Source organism: Lytechinus variegatus, chromosome 17 (assembly GCF_018143015.1).
Source record: "Lytechinus variegatus isolate NC3 chromosome 17, Lvar_3.0, whole genome shotgun sequence".
In the NCBI taxonomy this organism is placed as follows: domain Eukaryota; kingdom Metazoa; phylum Echinodermata; class Echinoidea; order Temnopleuroida; family Toxopneustidae; genus Lytechinus; species Lytechinus variegatus.
Genome location: NC_054756.1, coordinates 17,644,045 through 17,658,612, shown reverse-complemented (window position 1 = coordinate 17,658,612; position 14,568 = coordinate 17,644,045). Strand labels below are relative to the sequence as shown.

The 14,568-nt window shown below is 39.9% G+C and overlaps 1 protein-coding gene across 1 annotated transcript; it reads right to left on the bottom strand.

The window, feature by feature from the left end:
* Positions 1-5,570: 5,570 nt before the first annotated feature.
* Positions 5,571-11,348, bottom strand: LOC121430890 (retinol dehydrogenase 8-like). Its single transcript, XM_041628316.1, has 5 exons — positions 11,207-11,348; positions 8,304-8,599; positions 6,722-6,901; positions 6,310-6,403; positions 5,571-5,898 (listed from the first exon to the last, which is right to left on the bottom strand). The coding sequence occupies exons 2-5, from the start codon at positions 8,566-8,568 to the stop codon at positions 5,571-5,573; spliced, it is 867 nt and encodes a 288-aa protein (XP_041484250.1). The 5' UTR covers positions 8,569-8,599; positions 11,207-11,348.
* Positions 11,349-14,568: the final 3,220 nt, after the last annotated feature.

Sequence of the window (14,568 nt, the reverse complement as noted above, 5' to 3'; positions counted from 1 at the left end):
AGAGCGGAAAGACGATTTGTAAAACAAGATGACGAAGCCCATCTTCAACCTCGAGTCTAGCATCCCTACAAATAGGACAGGCACGATATCCTGACGCCCCGTAAGTAGCAAGTCTAGTAGTAGAGTCCGTGATATACATGATCTATGCAAACTATGTAACCATTGACCCTACTAAATGATGTAACCCTCGACCCAAATGACCAGGATGATGGCGAATATAATATCCATCCGTGGTGATTTCTTGATATTTCCATTTTCGCCACTGCCGGATGGGGGGGGGGGGGACTCCCTCTCTCACATGCATTTGTGCATCATTTCCCCCTCAGGTGGGGAAGGGGGGCACGTCCCCTATCCCCTGGTATAGCCACACACACCTGCATCAACCGTACGGGTGCAAATAATCTACTCGGTTGGATAACTTCATGGGTTCATGCACATGTGGGTTGCATCACAGGTGAGGCTAGGCCTATATATTTACCTTGTACCTTGCAGTTCCATTCCCTGAAGTCCTCCACCAGGAAGGGTAACTCAGGGCTGACGAGAGTGAGAGTATTATTACTCTGTTTTGCTTTGTTGCAGGTTTTGCATGTTTAGTTTTGCTATTGAATATAATTTTAAAAGCATTGGTGTGCAGGTTTTTTTTTTCTGACACTGAGTAGCCACCCATTATTGTTGAAATCATGTGACGTCATCACATTTTGATTTTGTCTTTACTAATCGGAAATAAAGTTGTTTTACTTAAATACTGTTTTATATTGCATGACTATCGTCATTCCAAAATATATCCTGGCTTTTAATCAGACTGTCATGGATAAAAATGCAAAGAAAAAAAATAAGGAATGAATGAATGAATGATAATTATGTAGAAATAAAACATTGAACAAGTTTTTTTTTGTTTTTAACAATACGATTTATCGATATGATTCTAGCATAATAACCTCTTACAGTGATGTATTTTTTCTATAGTACAGTGAGAAGATTAAGGTATATTAGGCTACCATAAGCATGATATGGGGACATGGTTTCTCATTCGAAAATAAATATATGAAATGATGAAGGCATGCTGGGGACATCATTATAACGCGTGAACTCGATGAAAGACGTCATTGAGGTCTTTGGTGTTGCTGTTGTTGTTTCACTGATCGATAGCAATGAACTCTCAAAACCCTGGTGACCGTCGGATGTACCACCGCACAGTGGGCCAGAATGAGTTGAAAGTGCGCACAAAATTATTTTCCGTGTTATATGTTTACTTTATATGTTTACTTTAACATGTTGAACAAGGGCAATTTTGGGCGTAGAATCGACTGAACATAATTTAAAGCCCATGTGACGTCACTTTGATACCACATTTTGATTGCCTACTTAAAACATATCTGTGAAAAGATAAATTACGCTAAACAATATGCAGTGTATAAACTTTGTGTTATGTGTTACTTTAAGATTGACCAGAGTGAATGTTGGTTTATGCTTCTCACATGCCTAAAAAGTGTGTATGAGAAGCCGAAAATAATTTCATGGCATCAAAATGATCATTGGATTTAAGAAATACTTAAAAATCTGAAAAATATTAACCGTGCTTTATCAAGCTGGGTAGACTTGGGTAAAACGCAGATTAATAACACCACGAATGTTTTACTTGCATGATGACGATTAAAAAAGAATTGCTGGACTGTTAAAATAGTTCGATAAGCAGGGGGAGATCAAAAGATTTGACAAGCACAAGCACAAAAAAGGGAATTTTCCTCGGAAGCAAAGATGATTTTAAGGAGAAACAATTAACAAGCAAAAACTGGCATTTCGCTTAACCCTATCTAGGCCGGGGTATTTTGGGAGTTCATATGGCCGGGGGGGGGGGGGGGCTGAAAGGCCCCCCCTATGATCTCGGCCGTCGACCACGCGATCGCGCCGAAAATTGGCACGCGGGTTGCCTGGGACATAATCTGCAAGAATTTATTTCATGTAAATTGCTATTAAGTGAATATGCTAATTTATGCGTAATTAGTATGCGAAATCTTACTCTTTCCTCCAACTCCCTAAACAAAGCTCCAAATGTACTAATTCATGGTATAGAAACTCTTTGTGGTGTTTTTAGCAAGTGTACAAGAAAAAAATTGCGATATCAAATCATTTTCTTATGTATTATATTGTTTTGTTTTCAATTTCTTATGTATTTCCTTCTCAGTTTTTTGGGACCTTTTGTTTTTCATTGTTTTTTTTCAATGAAATTTGTTAGGGACTCTTCTGTGATCATAAAAATTCTAAAATAAATACATTTAGACCAGCAAAACTAAAAATAATATTACATTTATGAATTTTAGTTGAAAACACAATTTGCATTGACTTTGTACACGAATCACGTTTTTGAGCAATTTGTGGTCTGACATGCACTAACATAATGTTGCGTAATATTGGAACCACGTACCCGGGTGACGCAAAATTGGTCTCAAAATTTCGCGCGGCGAAATTATCGCGCGATTTGTTGAGGGGGGGGGGGGGGCTCCGAGGCCCCCCGGCCTAGATAGGGTTAAAAAGGGTGATATGAGGGGGAGAATGTATACATTACAACAATTCAACCTAATTTCCAGAAAATCTTTGGGGTGCCGAAGCTGACCCGCTTCCAAGGGGCATGCGGTAGAACAAGAAAAAAAAACAATGAATTTTTGGATTGTTATGTAACCTAGGTGGGACCATACTATGAGTCTTTTGTACCTTTGGCATTTAAATAAGAATAAAACGAACTACTCCCAACTCCTACATCAACAGATTGCTTAGTAAATATAAGGGGGCGGAGCGTGCATGAATACTGAGTCATAATGTCTTTAATGTGGATTTAGTTTCAGTGCGGTTTATTTTTCATAATAAAAAAAAGGTACAAAACAACGATTCTATAATGCCAGATTGCAAGTAGAAGGATGAAAATATGAAGGGAAATCTATTCAAAAGCAGAGATTCGACTGAGAAAAGGGAATAATAGAGGGGGGGGGGATAAATATGAATAGAAGGGAGAGAGAGAGAGAGAGAGAGAGAGAGAGAGGGAGAGAGAGAGAGGGAGAGAGATGGAGAGAGATAGGGGAGACGTGGTATTTTCCATTTTCTTCACAAAGTTTTTGAAGAAGACACAGAACGATTCATTCTATTTTTATTGTGTTCATTTTATTTTATCTAGAATCAATAATGAACTTTTTTCAATTTATTTCATCCATTTCAGTTTAAACAAACACTACGCACAACCAACATACCAACTCGAATACACGTATGCAGGTGTTGTTCTAAATTAAAGGGTGGAACAGAGGGGAACGTTAGAAAGCTGATATTCAATAAAGAGAAGATCCAATTTTGATGAAATATGCAATGTTATGCTTGTTGGGTTTTTTCCTTTTCATTCAAATCAATTCTTTAATTGGTTCGAACTTGTCCTTTACACAAGTCTTGTTTTAGTTACAGTCAGAGTCACGGTTCAAATGTAGACATCATTAAACCTAGCTGTACAAACGGGACGTGATAATAAAGTTTAGATCACGTATCTTCTCTTGGTGGAAACATAAGTATTCGTGTGATAAATCAGGTTTGGATTCCCCCATGGGTCAGAATCTGCTGGTTTGTTGAGGCAAGTAAAAAGGCTTTTTGTTCCGAAAGGATAAATTAAATTTAATTCATGTCCTATTGTGGGTACTACTAGTAGTTTCTTCAATCATGGACCTACCACTCTGAGGTAGGTCCATGCTTCAATAAACGGTACATAAATGGTCGAGTGACCTTGAATTTTTGATTCATGGATGTTTATTGTCATGACTTTGCAGTGAACTGGAATTTTTGGTCAGTTTGTCGCAAATTTGAGGACCCTTATTGTTCATATTTCTTTTCTGCTGACCTATAGTTGTACATAATCTGACGGGTTAACGTGTATTATATATAATTCTTTACTCTTAACGATATGCATGCCCCAGGGGCGTTGATAGAATAGAAAAAAAATAACAGACGAGAGATTTTTTTGTTTGCTGCCTCCTGTCCAGGACACTGGGAACATTTTGAAGGGGGCGGTACTAAAGTTATAATGAAAAGAAAAAAAAGTTTTCATTCCAATTTGAAGGTCGTTTTGGTCCTAAGACAGCAAATAAAGGTTTCAACACAAAATATCTGTCTTTTAACATACATTTCTCAAATTTAGGCTCCCAGAATACCAGGGGTGCTGCCAATTGATAATAATACACGCAGCAACCCCTGGGAAAATCTTTGGGCCATGATACTTTCTGGTTTTCCGTCGGCGGTGACAAATTTGACCGACAATTTGAAGAAAAAAAAACGCTTACCAGCGTTCGCTCATTCCACTCGCTCGCCAAAATACCCTTCTTTTTCATCTCTCTTTTTCTTTTTCTCCTGTTTTATTTTTGAAACTCAATATTCAACTTCGTTATTTATAACGACCATGATTCGATGAGTGTAAATATATTTAATCAATTGTATTCAAGTGTTATTTCAATCATTGACAATGCCCTGTAAAAATATTGGGTAGAATTTCTACCAACACGAGGGTAATTACACAGCAAAACTGTGGTGTTAACCAGTGTACATAGAGGACTACACCAGTTATTTTACACCGGTGTCGAATTGGTGGTGTTAGTTTTACAGCTATAGGTGTTATTACAACACCTATGGTTGTTACATTTACACTCTTTGTTGTTATGTTCAATCTCCAGGGTGTAATTTTAACACCTCAGGGTGTGGTCCTCTATTAACACCAATTGGTGTCAGTTTTAACACCACAGTTTTTACAGTGTATGTGTCTAACCAATCTGGGCAGTATTTGACCTAATGCGGGAAGCATGATGTCCAGTAAGGTTGAAAAATAAGCAGCAATTACTTTAGAATGGGCAAAATTTTCATCACACTGGATAAGAATAAAAACGTCCAATGTTGGTTGGACACATAATTATCCCCATGGGGCACTTTTACCCAATACTTTTCAGAGTGCATGTTATTCAGCCTTTTGGGCTGCTTTGTGTAATTCACTGAAAATAAAATAAAATTTTACTACTACTGCAGTCCTATATTTTCGTAAATAATGATTTTGTAATCTTTTGGAAAAGTTCACAAAAGAGTGGTTCTATCATGAATAGGGGACCGTTTCATGAAAGTTGTCGACACTGACAACTTGACTTTCTCCGACAGTTACCGTAGCAAAAGTCAGAGGCCAGTGTCTTTCAGCCAATCAAAATAAAAGGATTTCACTGACATTGTCAGCGCTGACAACTTTCATGAAACACCGCCAGGTCTCATAAAATAGTACTGAACTTTGATTCGTGCTGTATTTAAAAAGGTTCCCAGGAAGAAAAGAAAATGCCAACGTAAGACTACGTACATACGTAAAACTCACGTCATTCCCAAATTTTGCGATATATTTGTCAACATCGATTACTATGCGCAGAGGAACAAATACGAGTACGCAGGGCGCTCCCATAATTCGCGTACTCGGTCTCAAATTTATGTAACCCTGCGCAGGTTCGTATGAAGCCCTGATTTTCCGCATCTTGATCACTGCTTGGAGTGAGAGCATTCTCATGCATCGTTCAATGTCCAAGTTGATTGCGCATGAATGTAACCGTACTCTCTCCTGTAAGGTCCGCCAACGCTTCTCGGGTAGCACTCATGAATTTATCATCAAGAAGTAGATGTCGAAGTACTGGTTCGTCGACGTCTAAACATCGCGTGGTCAAGTCCGCTGCGACATCTTCCGCGCTGCGGGTTCTCTCCATGTCAGACAAGTCTCGATTCAGGCCAAGAAGCTGGCGGAGTTCGATGTCATCTACCGTTTTGTCGTTTATCAGTTTCTGCAAGTCATTTTGTAGACTATCCAAAAGCCCGGTAGTGATCGGGCCTGGCTCCACTAGACACACCCTATAAATAAAAAAGGGAAATTGGATAACGTATGATAGCATCATGAACACACAATTTCGTACAATTTAAATCGTTTTCTGTTGAACACTAGCTGATGCCTAAAAAATGTCAAGTCAAAAACTACGTCAATCCTTTAAATGCGTTTCTTGAAACACGTTACTCTTCCATTATGCGCATTTAGATCTAGTGGAAAGTCCAGGGTTCAAACAGGACTCTACGATCGGGGTTTCCCAGACCTAACTCTTTACACCATGAACTATAGCAACTGGTTCTGAAGTCTGAATTGTTTTAAAGAAGAAATTTCGCTTAACCATTCTACACAAGTCCCCTGCTCCAACCTACATGTCCGGTAGAAATATTTTCTATTGGGTAATATATAATCATGTAATAGCGCTATGATATAATCCTCACCTAATGTTAAAAGCTCTCACGCTGGATGCCAGAGCTTCGAAAAACCCCTCAACACCGAACTTTGTTGCGCAGTAAAGATCGAAGTATGGCCAAGCTGCAAAGGGAAAAGGAAATAAAAGAACCAAATGCCATTTGAATTAAATAGATGGGAGGGAGAAAATTAGAGAAAGCAAAATAGTAAATGGATGCTGTTGAAAAGTTGAATAATACATATACGTAAAAAACAACAACAGCAATACTGGTAGACAAGCGGTAATGTGTGCGCGTCGAATAATTGGTACGCGCATACAAATATAAATCATAAGGAACACTAGTGCGAGCTACCACCCGTCTGTCAGCAGCAAGTGAATGAAAATGGACGCTGGAAAGAAGGGGTGGAGAAGGGGGGGGGGGGTGGAAGAACATATGTTACCTTGCCTAGACATGTCACTCGATACAATGACAATTCTACCCGCTTTTCTCTTTTTCATGTGAGGCAAGACCGCCTGAGCTAGCCTTATTGGTCCAATAGTATTAACGCTGAAAATTTTGTCGATCTGCTCCCGCGTGACCCTTTCGGGAATTTCAACGAATCCGACTCCAGCAACACTAACTGTAAAGCGGGAGAAAGAGGAAACGAATTCAAATAAGGTATGCACAAAATGTTAAATCAAATCTAACAAAAAGTAAAGATGGATGAGAAATGGCGCATTGGCTAATTACTCGAAATATGAACGTTCTTCTTCCCAGGTCAACATGCAGGAAACTATTGGACAACAGCTATTGCTGAAAATGTCTGGTGTTGAAATAAATAGATGAAATGGAATGGAAACAGGGGAGAATCCTTCGCATATTATCACTATTATTAGTATCAACTACTACACCTCCTCGTGGGGGTCAGCGCGGAGGATTGTCTTTTTTTTGGGGGGGATAAAAGATAATCCTTAGCGCTGACGCCGAAATACCTCCTCCTCATTTCACCACCACCATCACCACCACCACCACTACTACTACTACTACTACTACTACTACTACTACTACTACTACTACTACTACTACTACTACTACTACTTCTTTCTACTACTACTACTACTACTACTACTACTACTACTACTACTACTACTACTACTACTACTACTACTACTACTACTACTACTACTACTACTATACTACTATACTACTACTACTACTACTACTACTACTACTACTACTACTACTACTACTACTACTACTACTACTACTACTACTACTACTACTATTATGACTATTTCTACTCGTTGCTGCTGTTGTTTCCGACTACTTTACTTTTGACTGGAATGCCTTGATAAAATTTAGCATTCCCTTCTCGTAATAAATCGCTTGGACATTAACCGCACGAGGCATGAGGTCTTAGTATCGTTGAGCTAGGCCACTTACTTAAAGGGGAATCCAACCCAAACAAAGACTTGTTTTTATAAGAAAAAGAAAAATCAGACAAGTTAATAGGTGAAAGTTTTAACAATATTGGACAAACAACAAGAAAGTTATGAATTTTTAAAAGTTGTAAATATTGGTAATCACTATACCCATGGAGACTTCAAATTGGCCGCATATGGGATGTCATAGTGATGTAAGGCAAGGACTACTCTTCCATGTACTCCAATACATATTATGGCTAAAATGTCATTTTTCCCAAAAGTTTTATTTCAAATTATATTTTTCTTTCATGAGGACATAAAACAATATACTACCAGGATTATATTTAGATTACTGCCCCAGGGGAATAGGTACTTAGGAGAAAACCACAAATCCCTGATAATAAAGTACATGGCCTATGGGAAAGTTGTCCTTGCCCCTAGTCATAATTTACTTACCCAGTTGCCAATTTGAAATCTACATACTATTAGTGATCTCAATTTTAAAGCAGCTATAACTTTCTTATCGCTTGTCCGATTTCTTTCAAACTTTCGCCATTCTGTTTAATTTATTTTTCTTCTTCCCAACACAACATTTTATGGCCAAGGCTGGATTCCCCTTTAATATATCAATCCTGCCGTGTTCTCTGATGACGTCACGAACTACGTCGGAAATGTTGGTATCGTTTGTAACATCCAACTCCCTGATAAAAATTGTTTTATTCAGGGAGCCCCCTACGGCGGCCACGAGATTCGCCTTTTCCGACATGGCGATGACGGAGGCTATGACGATGTAACGCTGATCTATGTCCAGAGCAAGACGTTTGGCTGTCGCCAGACCGATGCCTGCTGAACATCCGGTCATAAGAACAATTTGAGGAGCCATTGGGATGCAGTGAGTCAGTCGAACGTATATTCTTTAGGTATAAATAAGAACAAAGAGATAATATAGGCACAGAAGACATGTTGAAGTGGGGGGGGGGGGGGTGGTGAAGAGCGAAGAGAGTGACAGGAAGAGAGAAATGGATGCAGGTATGTGTGTGTGTTGGTGTGAGTGTTTGTGTGTGTGTGTGTGTGGGGGGGGCAGGGTGTATGTTCTTCCGAGGCTCCAGTCAGTTGATAATTTTTTTTTGCTATAACTCTACCTTTTCTCCATGATGTATATTCTGTTATTTAAGGTACAATAATGTAATGAAACAATAGAAAAGCATTTCTAACCTATTTACGGTTGGTTTTCTATTTTATTGAAATGCATTTCATTTTTTAATTATCTTTTCAACCCTATAGTTTTACACAAAAATTGGGCAAATAAAGCTATATCTATAGATTCAAGGACTTTTAAAACCACTAATTTTGATGACGATGACTAATTAACGCACCGGCCCCGAGTCTGATTGTTACACAATAGTGAACATGATTGTATACGGATTCTTTATTCATTGCTTTTAGCCTTCACCTCTTGCACTTGCACGCACCGAGTACTCTTTTTGTTATTTCTTTAATTTGCCGTAATACCAAAAATTGTTCTTTCATGCTTGATCCAACAGATTTACTGAATGCAGAAATCTTGTCACCTCGACGTATACAGCTAACTAATTCTATAATGCTTTCAAGAAAATAGTTGATGTGTGAGTGTATGTGTATGGGAGGGTGTGTGTGTTTGGGGGAGGGGTGATATTGATGTTTGATGGCAAGAGTCCGGGCGTATTTTTTTGATGTCAGCATTCCTTCCATGGCTCCATCGACATAAGAGGGCGCATTATCACCAACAGGTCTTGTACGAGATGGGGGGGGGGGGGGGTAACCAACTTTATTTAGGATTTGGAAAATACCATTGAATTGGTCTATGTAACACTTAAAAAACTATATCTGAATTTATTAATCAATACCGACAATAATGTTTGAATAAAGACCCATTCACGCAAAGGTTATCACTTCACAACCGGATGACATTCCTCATTAAACGAAACACACAATACAGATTTTGGCATGGATTCGCGTGCCTGAGCATATAATGGTATTGATATAATGAAATTGATATTAACTCACTCCAACCCCAACAACCGTTTGATGATCCGACCAAGTTGTACAGTTTCATTTTAATAACATAATATAACTTTTGGCAAATCAAGGTATAGCAAAATAAATTCCTCCTAACCCCCTTTAGTAAAGACTTTGTAAAGTTTTCTTGTCAGTCGCCTATTTATGACGTAATAATCGATGTGATGCGATACGAACAGGGGTGACATAAACCTAAAGGTGAGAGGGACTGAAGACCACCTTATACATGTTATAAGGATGATAATCATTTTCAAATAAATAATTGATAAGATAGAATCACACTACCCACGCGTTCCAAGTTCTTCCTTTTTTTCCCCTTCGTCTTATTTTTTAATGTTTATTCCCCTACTTCAGGGGGGGGGGGGTAGGAGGGCCAATACAGCCCACTGCCATGTTTCGTACAACCCAAAAGTATGTACGACTGCATATACGAATTCAGGAGATAACAAGGAATGAAGTCCAGTTATTGACCGACAGAGAGACAGACATTCATCGGATTTCCTTTATTACTGCCATTGTTATCTGAATAATCATTCTCTTCATGTTTACTATGATGACCCCCGTGAATTATGTTATGATTTGAAAGAAGCGGTCCGTGTTGTTACCGAAGGTGAAACAAACAAAGCAATTAAATCCTGAAAAATCAATGTGCATTTCTGAATCACAATTGGTAAATGTAGTTCTGTGTGTCCCATTGGGAAAAAAGTACACCTTATTTTAAGAAAGAGACAATGTTTTGTAAGATTTCTGATCATGTATACTCCCATTTCCCCAAGTTCTCTGCTAATATTTCACAGAGACATAGCGTGTAGAAGAGTTTGTGTACCTTTCAGTATTGTTATTGATAACATTATTTGTGAGTATTCAAGGAATGAAAAAAAATCGTCTGCTTCTCACTTTTGCTGCTCCAAATTTTGAGCATGTTGATGGAAAGACATATTCCTAAACAGGACATCAACAATAAAAAAAAAAGACTAGGAAAACCATTTCTTTGTAAATGATCAATACGCCTTCGGTGTTCGCTATTGTCGAAACACCTGCATGTCCTCATTAAAATGCACGTATAATGTTAATCTTTGAGAGTGTCCATTTATTTTAAGATCCATTGGCAGTGTAAAGAGTGTCTAAAATCTCCATGCGTACAAATTATGAATGGGGCAATGTCTACATAATATTGTTGTTTCCCTTATATTGTCGTATCACTACAATGGTTTAGAAACCATTGCGAGTCGGGTCCATAATGTTGGGCACTGTACAGTAACGTATAGTCTTTCCGCAACAATATGCCGTACACTCGGCGTGCTATACGCCTCTTTGACCTCAATTCCGTCTACCAGTATTCCGTGCCCATGATCAATTGGGTAAAGCAAATTTTCTGAGTATTTCATTTCATGTCTATTTTTTAATAATAAAATGAGGATTACATGCATGATAAACAATCATAATTATTATTGTAAGCTTACCAGTCTTGAGTCAGATCGACAAATCGTACGTATGGCAACACGATTTATACATGCATTCATGTATGGACGTCCCTCAATATAACTGCACACGATGCGCCGGACATAATGCTTTGGCCCGGTGAGGCTTTGGGTTATGGTTATTCCCGGGTGCAACCAGGCCCCTGGGAACGGTCCTGGGAAACGAGAAAACTTGTTAAGGGGTCATATTTTGGCAACAACTTATTTGGGATTCAAAATGTGTAAATGCAGCCCGCGAAAAACGTGTTTAGGGGGCATTTTGCACAGAGAGAAAAACTCGTTTAGGGGCGTTTGGAAACAATTTGTTCACGCATGTGTACAATATTACATTTTACTGCCCCCCCGGGGAACGTCGCACCGGCGGGGCTCCATGAAGAGGGCCAAAGGGACCTTGCCCCCCCCGCTCATAAGAAGGGAAGAGGAGGGGGAAAGGAAGAGAAGAAAAAGAGAGAGGAAAAGGAGGAAAGAATAGAACAGAAAAAAGAAAAGAGGGGAAGGAAAAGAAGAAAAGAAAAAATAAGAGAGGAAAATGGGGAAAAGAGAAGTAAAAAGAAAGAGGAAGCGGAGGGAAGGAAGAAAAAAAAGAGAGGAAAGGGGGAGAAAGAAAAAAAAGAGAGAAAAAGGGAGAAAGAAAGAGAAGAAAAAAAGGGAGAGGAAGAAGGGAAAGAAGAGAAAAAAGTGAGAAAGAGGGGGGGGGGGGGAAGTAAGAGAAGAAATAGGGGAGAGAGGGAAAGGAAAAGAAAAAAAATTATATAGAACGCGGGGGAAATAAAGAAGGAAGGGGCAAAAATGTTGTTGACCGGGGCACCGATTTGATGTTTGAACTAGGGGGGGGGGGGTCACCGATTCGATGTTCGAACTAGGGGCGCCATGCAAGTTGATGTTCAAACTAAGAGGGCGCCAAATTGATGTTTGAAGTGGGGGAGGGCAAATTGATATTCGAGCTAGAGGCCTGGGGCCCATAAGTGATGTTCGAACTAGGGGGGGGGGGGTGGTTGTGGTTGATGTTCGAAGTATGGGGGGGGGGAGGGGTGCAGAATTGATGTTCGAAATTGGGGGCTCCAAATTGATGTTCGAACTGGGGGGGGGGGTGCCAAATTGATGTTTGAAGTATGGGGGCGCCGAATCGACTATTTTCAAACAAAGGGGGCACGAAATTGATGTTCGAAGTGCGAAGTGGGGGGGGGGGGGTGATGTTTGAGCAAGAGGAACCCCAAATTTGATCTTCAAACAAGGGGGTGGGGCGGGGCATAATTGGTGTCCGAATTATATGGGGAGCAAAATTAATGTACAGGCTGGGGAGGGGGTGTCTAATTGATGTTCAAGATTGGGGCGCCTAATTGATCTTCAACCAAGGGAGGGGGGGGGACTTGATGTTCAACATAGGGGGTGTCGAATTTATGTTCAACATAGGGGAGTAAAAGTGATGTTCACACTAGGGGGAACACCAAATCTATGTTCAAACGGGGGGGGGGGGCAAATTAATCTTCGATATAGATAGGGGGAGGGTATTGCTTAACTAGGGTGCCAAATCGATATTCACACTAGGGGGCGCCGACATAGGGGGTGTCGAATTTATGTTCAACATAGGGGAGTAAAAATGATGTTCACACTAGGGGGAACACCAAATCTATGTTCAAACGGGGGGGGGGGGGCAAATCAATCTTCGATATAGATAGGGGGAGGGTATTGCTTAACTAGGGTGCCAAATCGATATTCACACTAGGGGGCGCCGACTTGATGTTATACCTAGGGACACCGAATTGAAGTTCGATATAGGGGTCCCGAATTGATGTTCGACTTAGAGGTGCCGAATTTATGTTCAACCGAGGGGGGGGGGGGGCACAGAATTGATGTTTGGCAAAGGTGTGCAGAATTTATGTTAATCCTCGGGGGGGGGGGGGCGCCGAATCGATGTTCACGCAGAAACCATGCTCGATATTGGGGCGCCAATTGAATATTTTGTCCGGGGCGCATGATTCATGTTCAACCAAAAAAGATAATATTTTAAAAAAGTGATATTACACATATCCATGGATTTTTCTTTGAATGAACACATCACAAAAAACAGGTCTTCAATTGCCCTTTTTCATGTGATTACGAAATAATGAAATTCAACATGCCAGTAAGGTACTTATGTTTGACGGGCGTGAGGTGAGGGGCGGTCTTATTTTAAAGGTACACAGGGACTTCAAAATCAGTTCAAACTTGCGCCCCCTCCCTGCGAAATCCCAGATCCTCGCCTGACGGCACCCGTCCAGTTGAGATTCAACTGTCATCCCTAACTTGGGGGGAGGGGGGGGGGGGTCAATAGGGCGCCCCTTATTTACTGTCAATTTTGTCCCCTAAAATTAAACACATATTTGACATCCCTTTGGACCTCCCGCATGTTCCTATTTTTTGCTTCCCCTCTTACTCTCCCCGTTTCCCCTCATATCCGCATCTTTCTTCCCCCTCCCCTATTCCATTTTCTTCTTCACTTCTCTTTTTTTTAAAATTCCCCTCACTCTTCTTCTCCCTTTCTTTCTACCTCAGTTTCTTCTCTCTATTTCTTTCCATTTTTTGGTTGGGGGGGGTCCCACTTTCCCCCCAAAATGTCAACTAATCTTAAATTTAAAATGGTTAATATACAGCTTGTGCATGTATGTGTAGCTGTTTTTTTTTCTTACGAGTAAATCGCGCAAAGCAAAGGCAAAAGGCATTGATATCAACATAAACACCAAGGTGAAAGCACACATTTTTATACCAAATGCCATATTAGTTTATCTCACGAACACGATGTGTGGCAGAAAGGGAGACATTGAGACAATGATTCGAGTGGAAAGGCATTTTTATAGTGACAATTTATTTCATATACTTTTTAGGCACTTACAATTATTTGATCACTGTACACATAAACTTTTCATTTTTCTTATCCCGTTAAGAGTAACAGAACTACATAGCATAATTTCATTTCACATTGCGTGACCCTTCCCGAACTTTGCTAGCATCACCATGGACTTATGGTGTCACACAGTCAACTATTAACAAACTATTGAGATGTTTGCCATTTACATTACAATTTAAACCATTACATTTCAAATTAAATATGTCAGGAGTTGATGACAGTGAATTCCACAAGAACAGTAGGTGTTGTGTTTGCTGCCATCTATAGTTCACAATCATCGCAATGTGTCGACATACCGGTGATGTGTGTGTATTTGAGTTTTGTCAGGCGTGTATCAATCGGATATGATTATTTAAGTCTGGGACCGACCTTTAACGTCACCATCCGAAAGACTTGACCAGGGCTCGAACCTCTGCATCAATTTGTAACGTCTCCACAGCTTGGATTACAGGCGCAC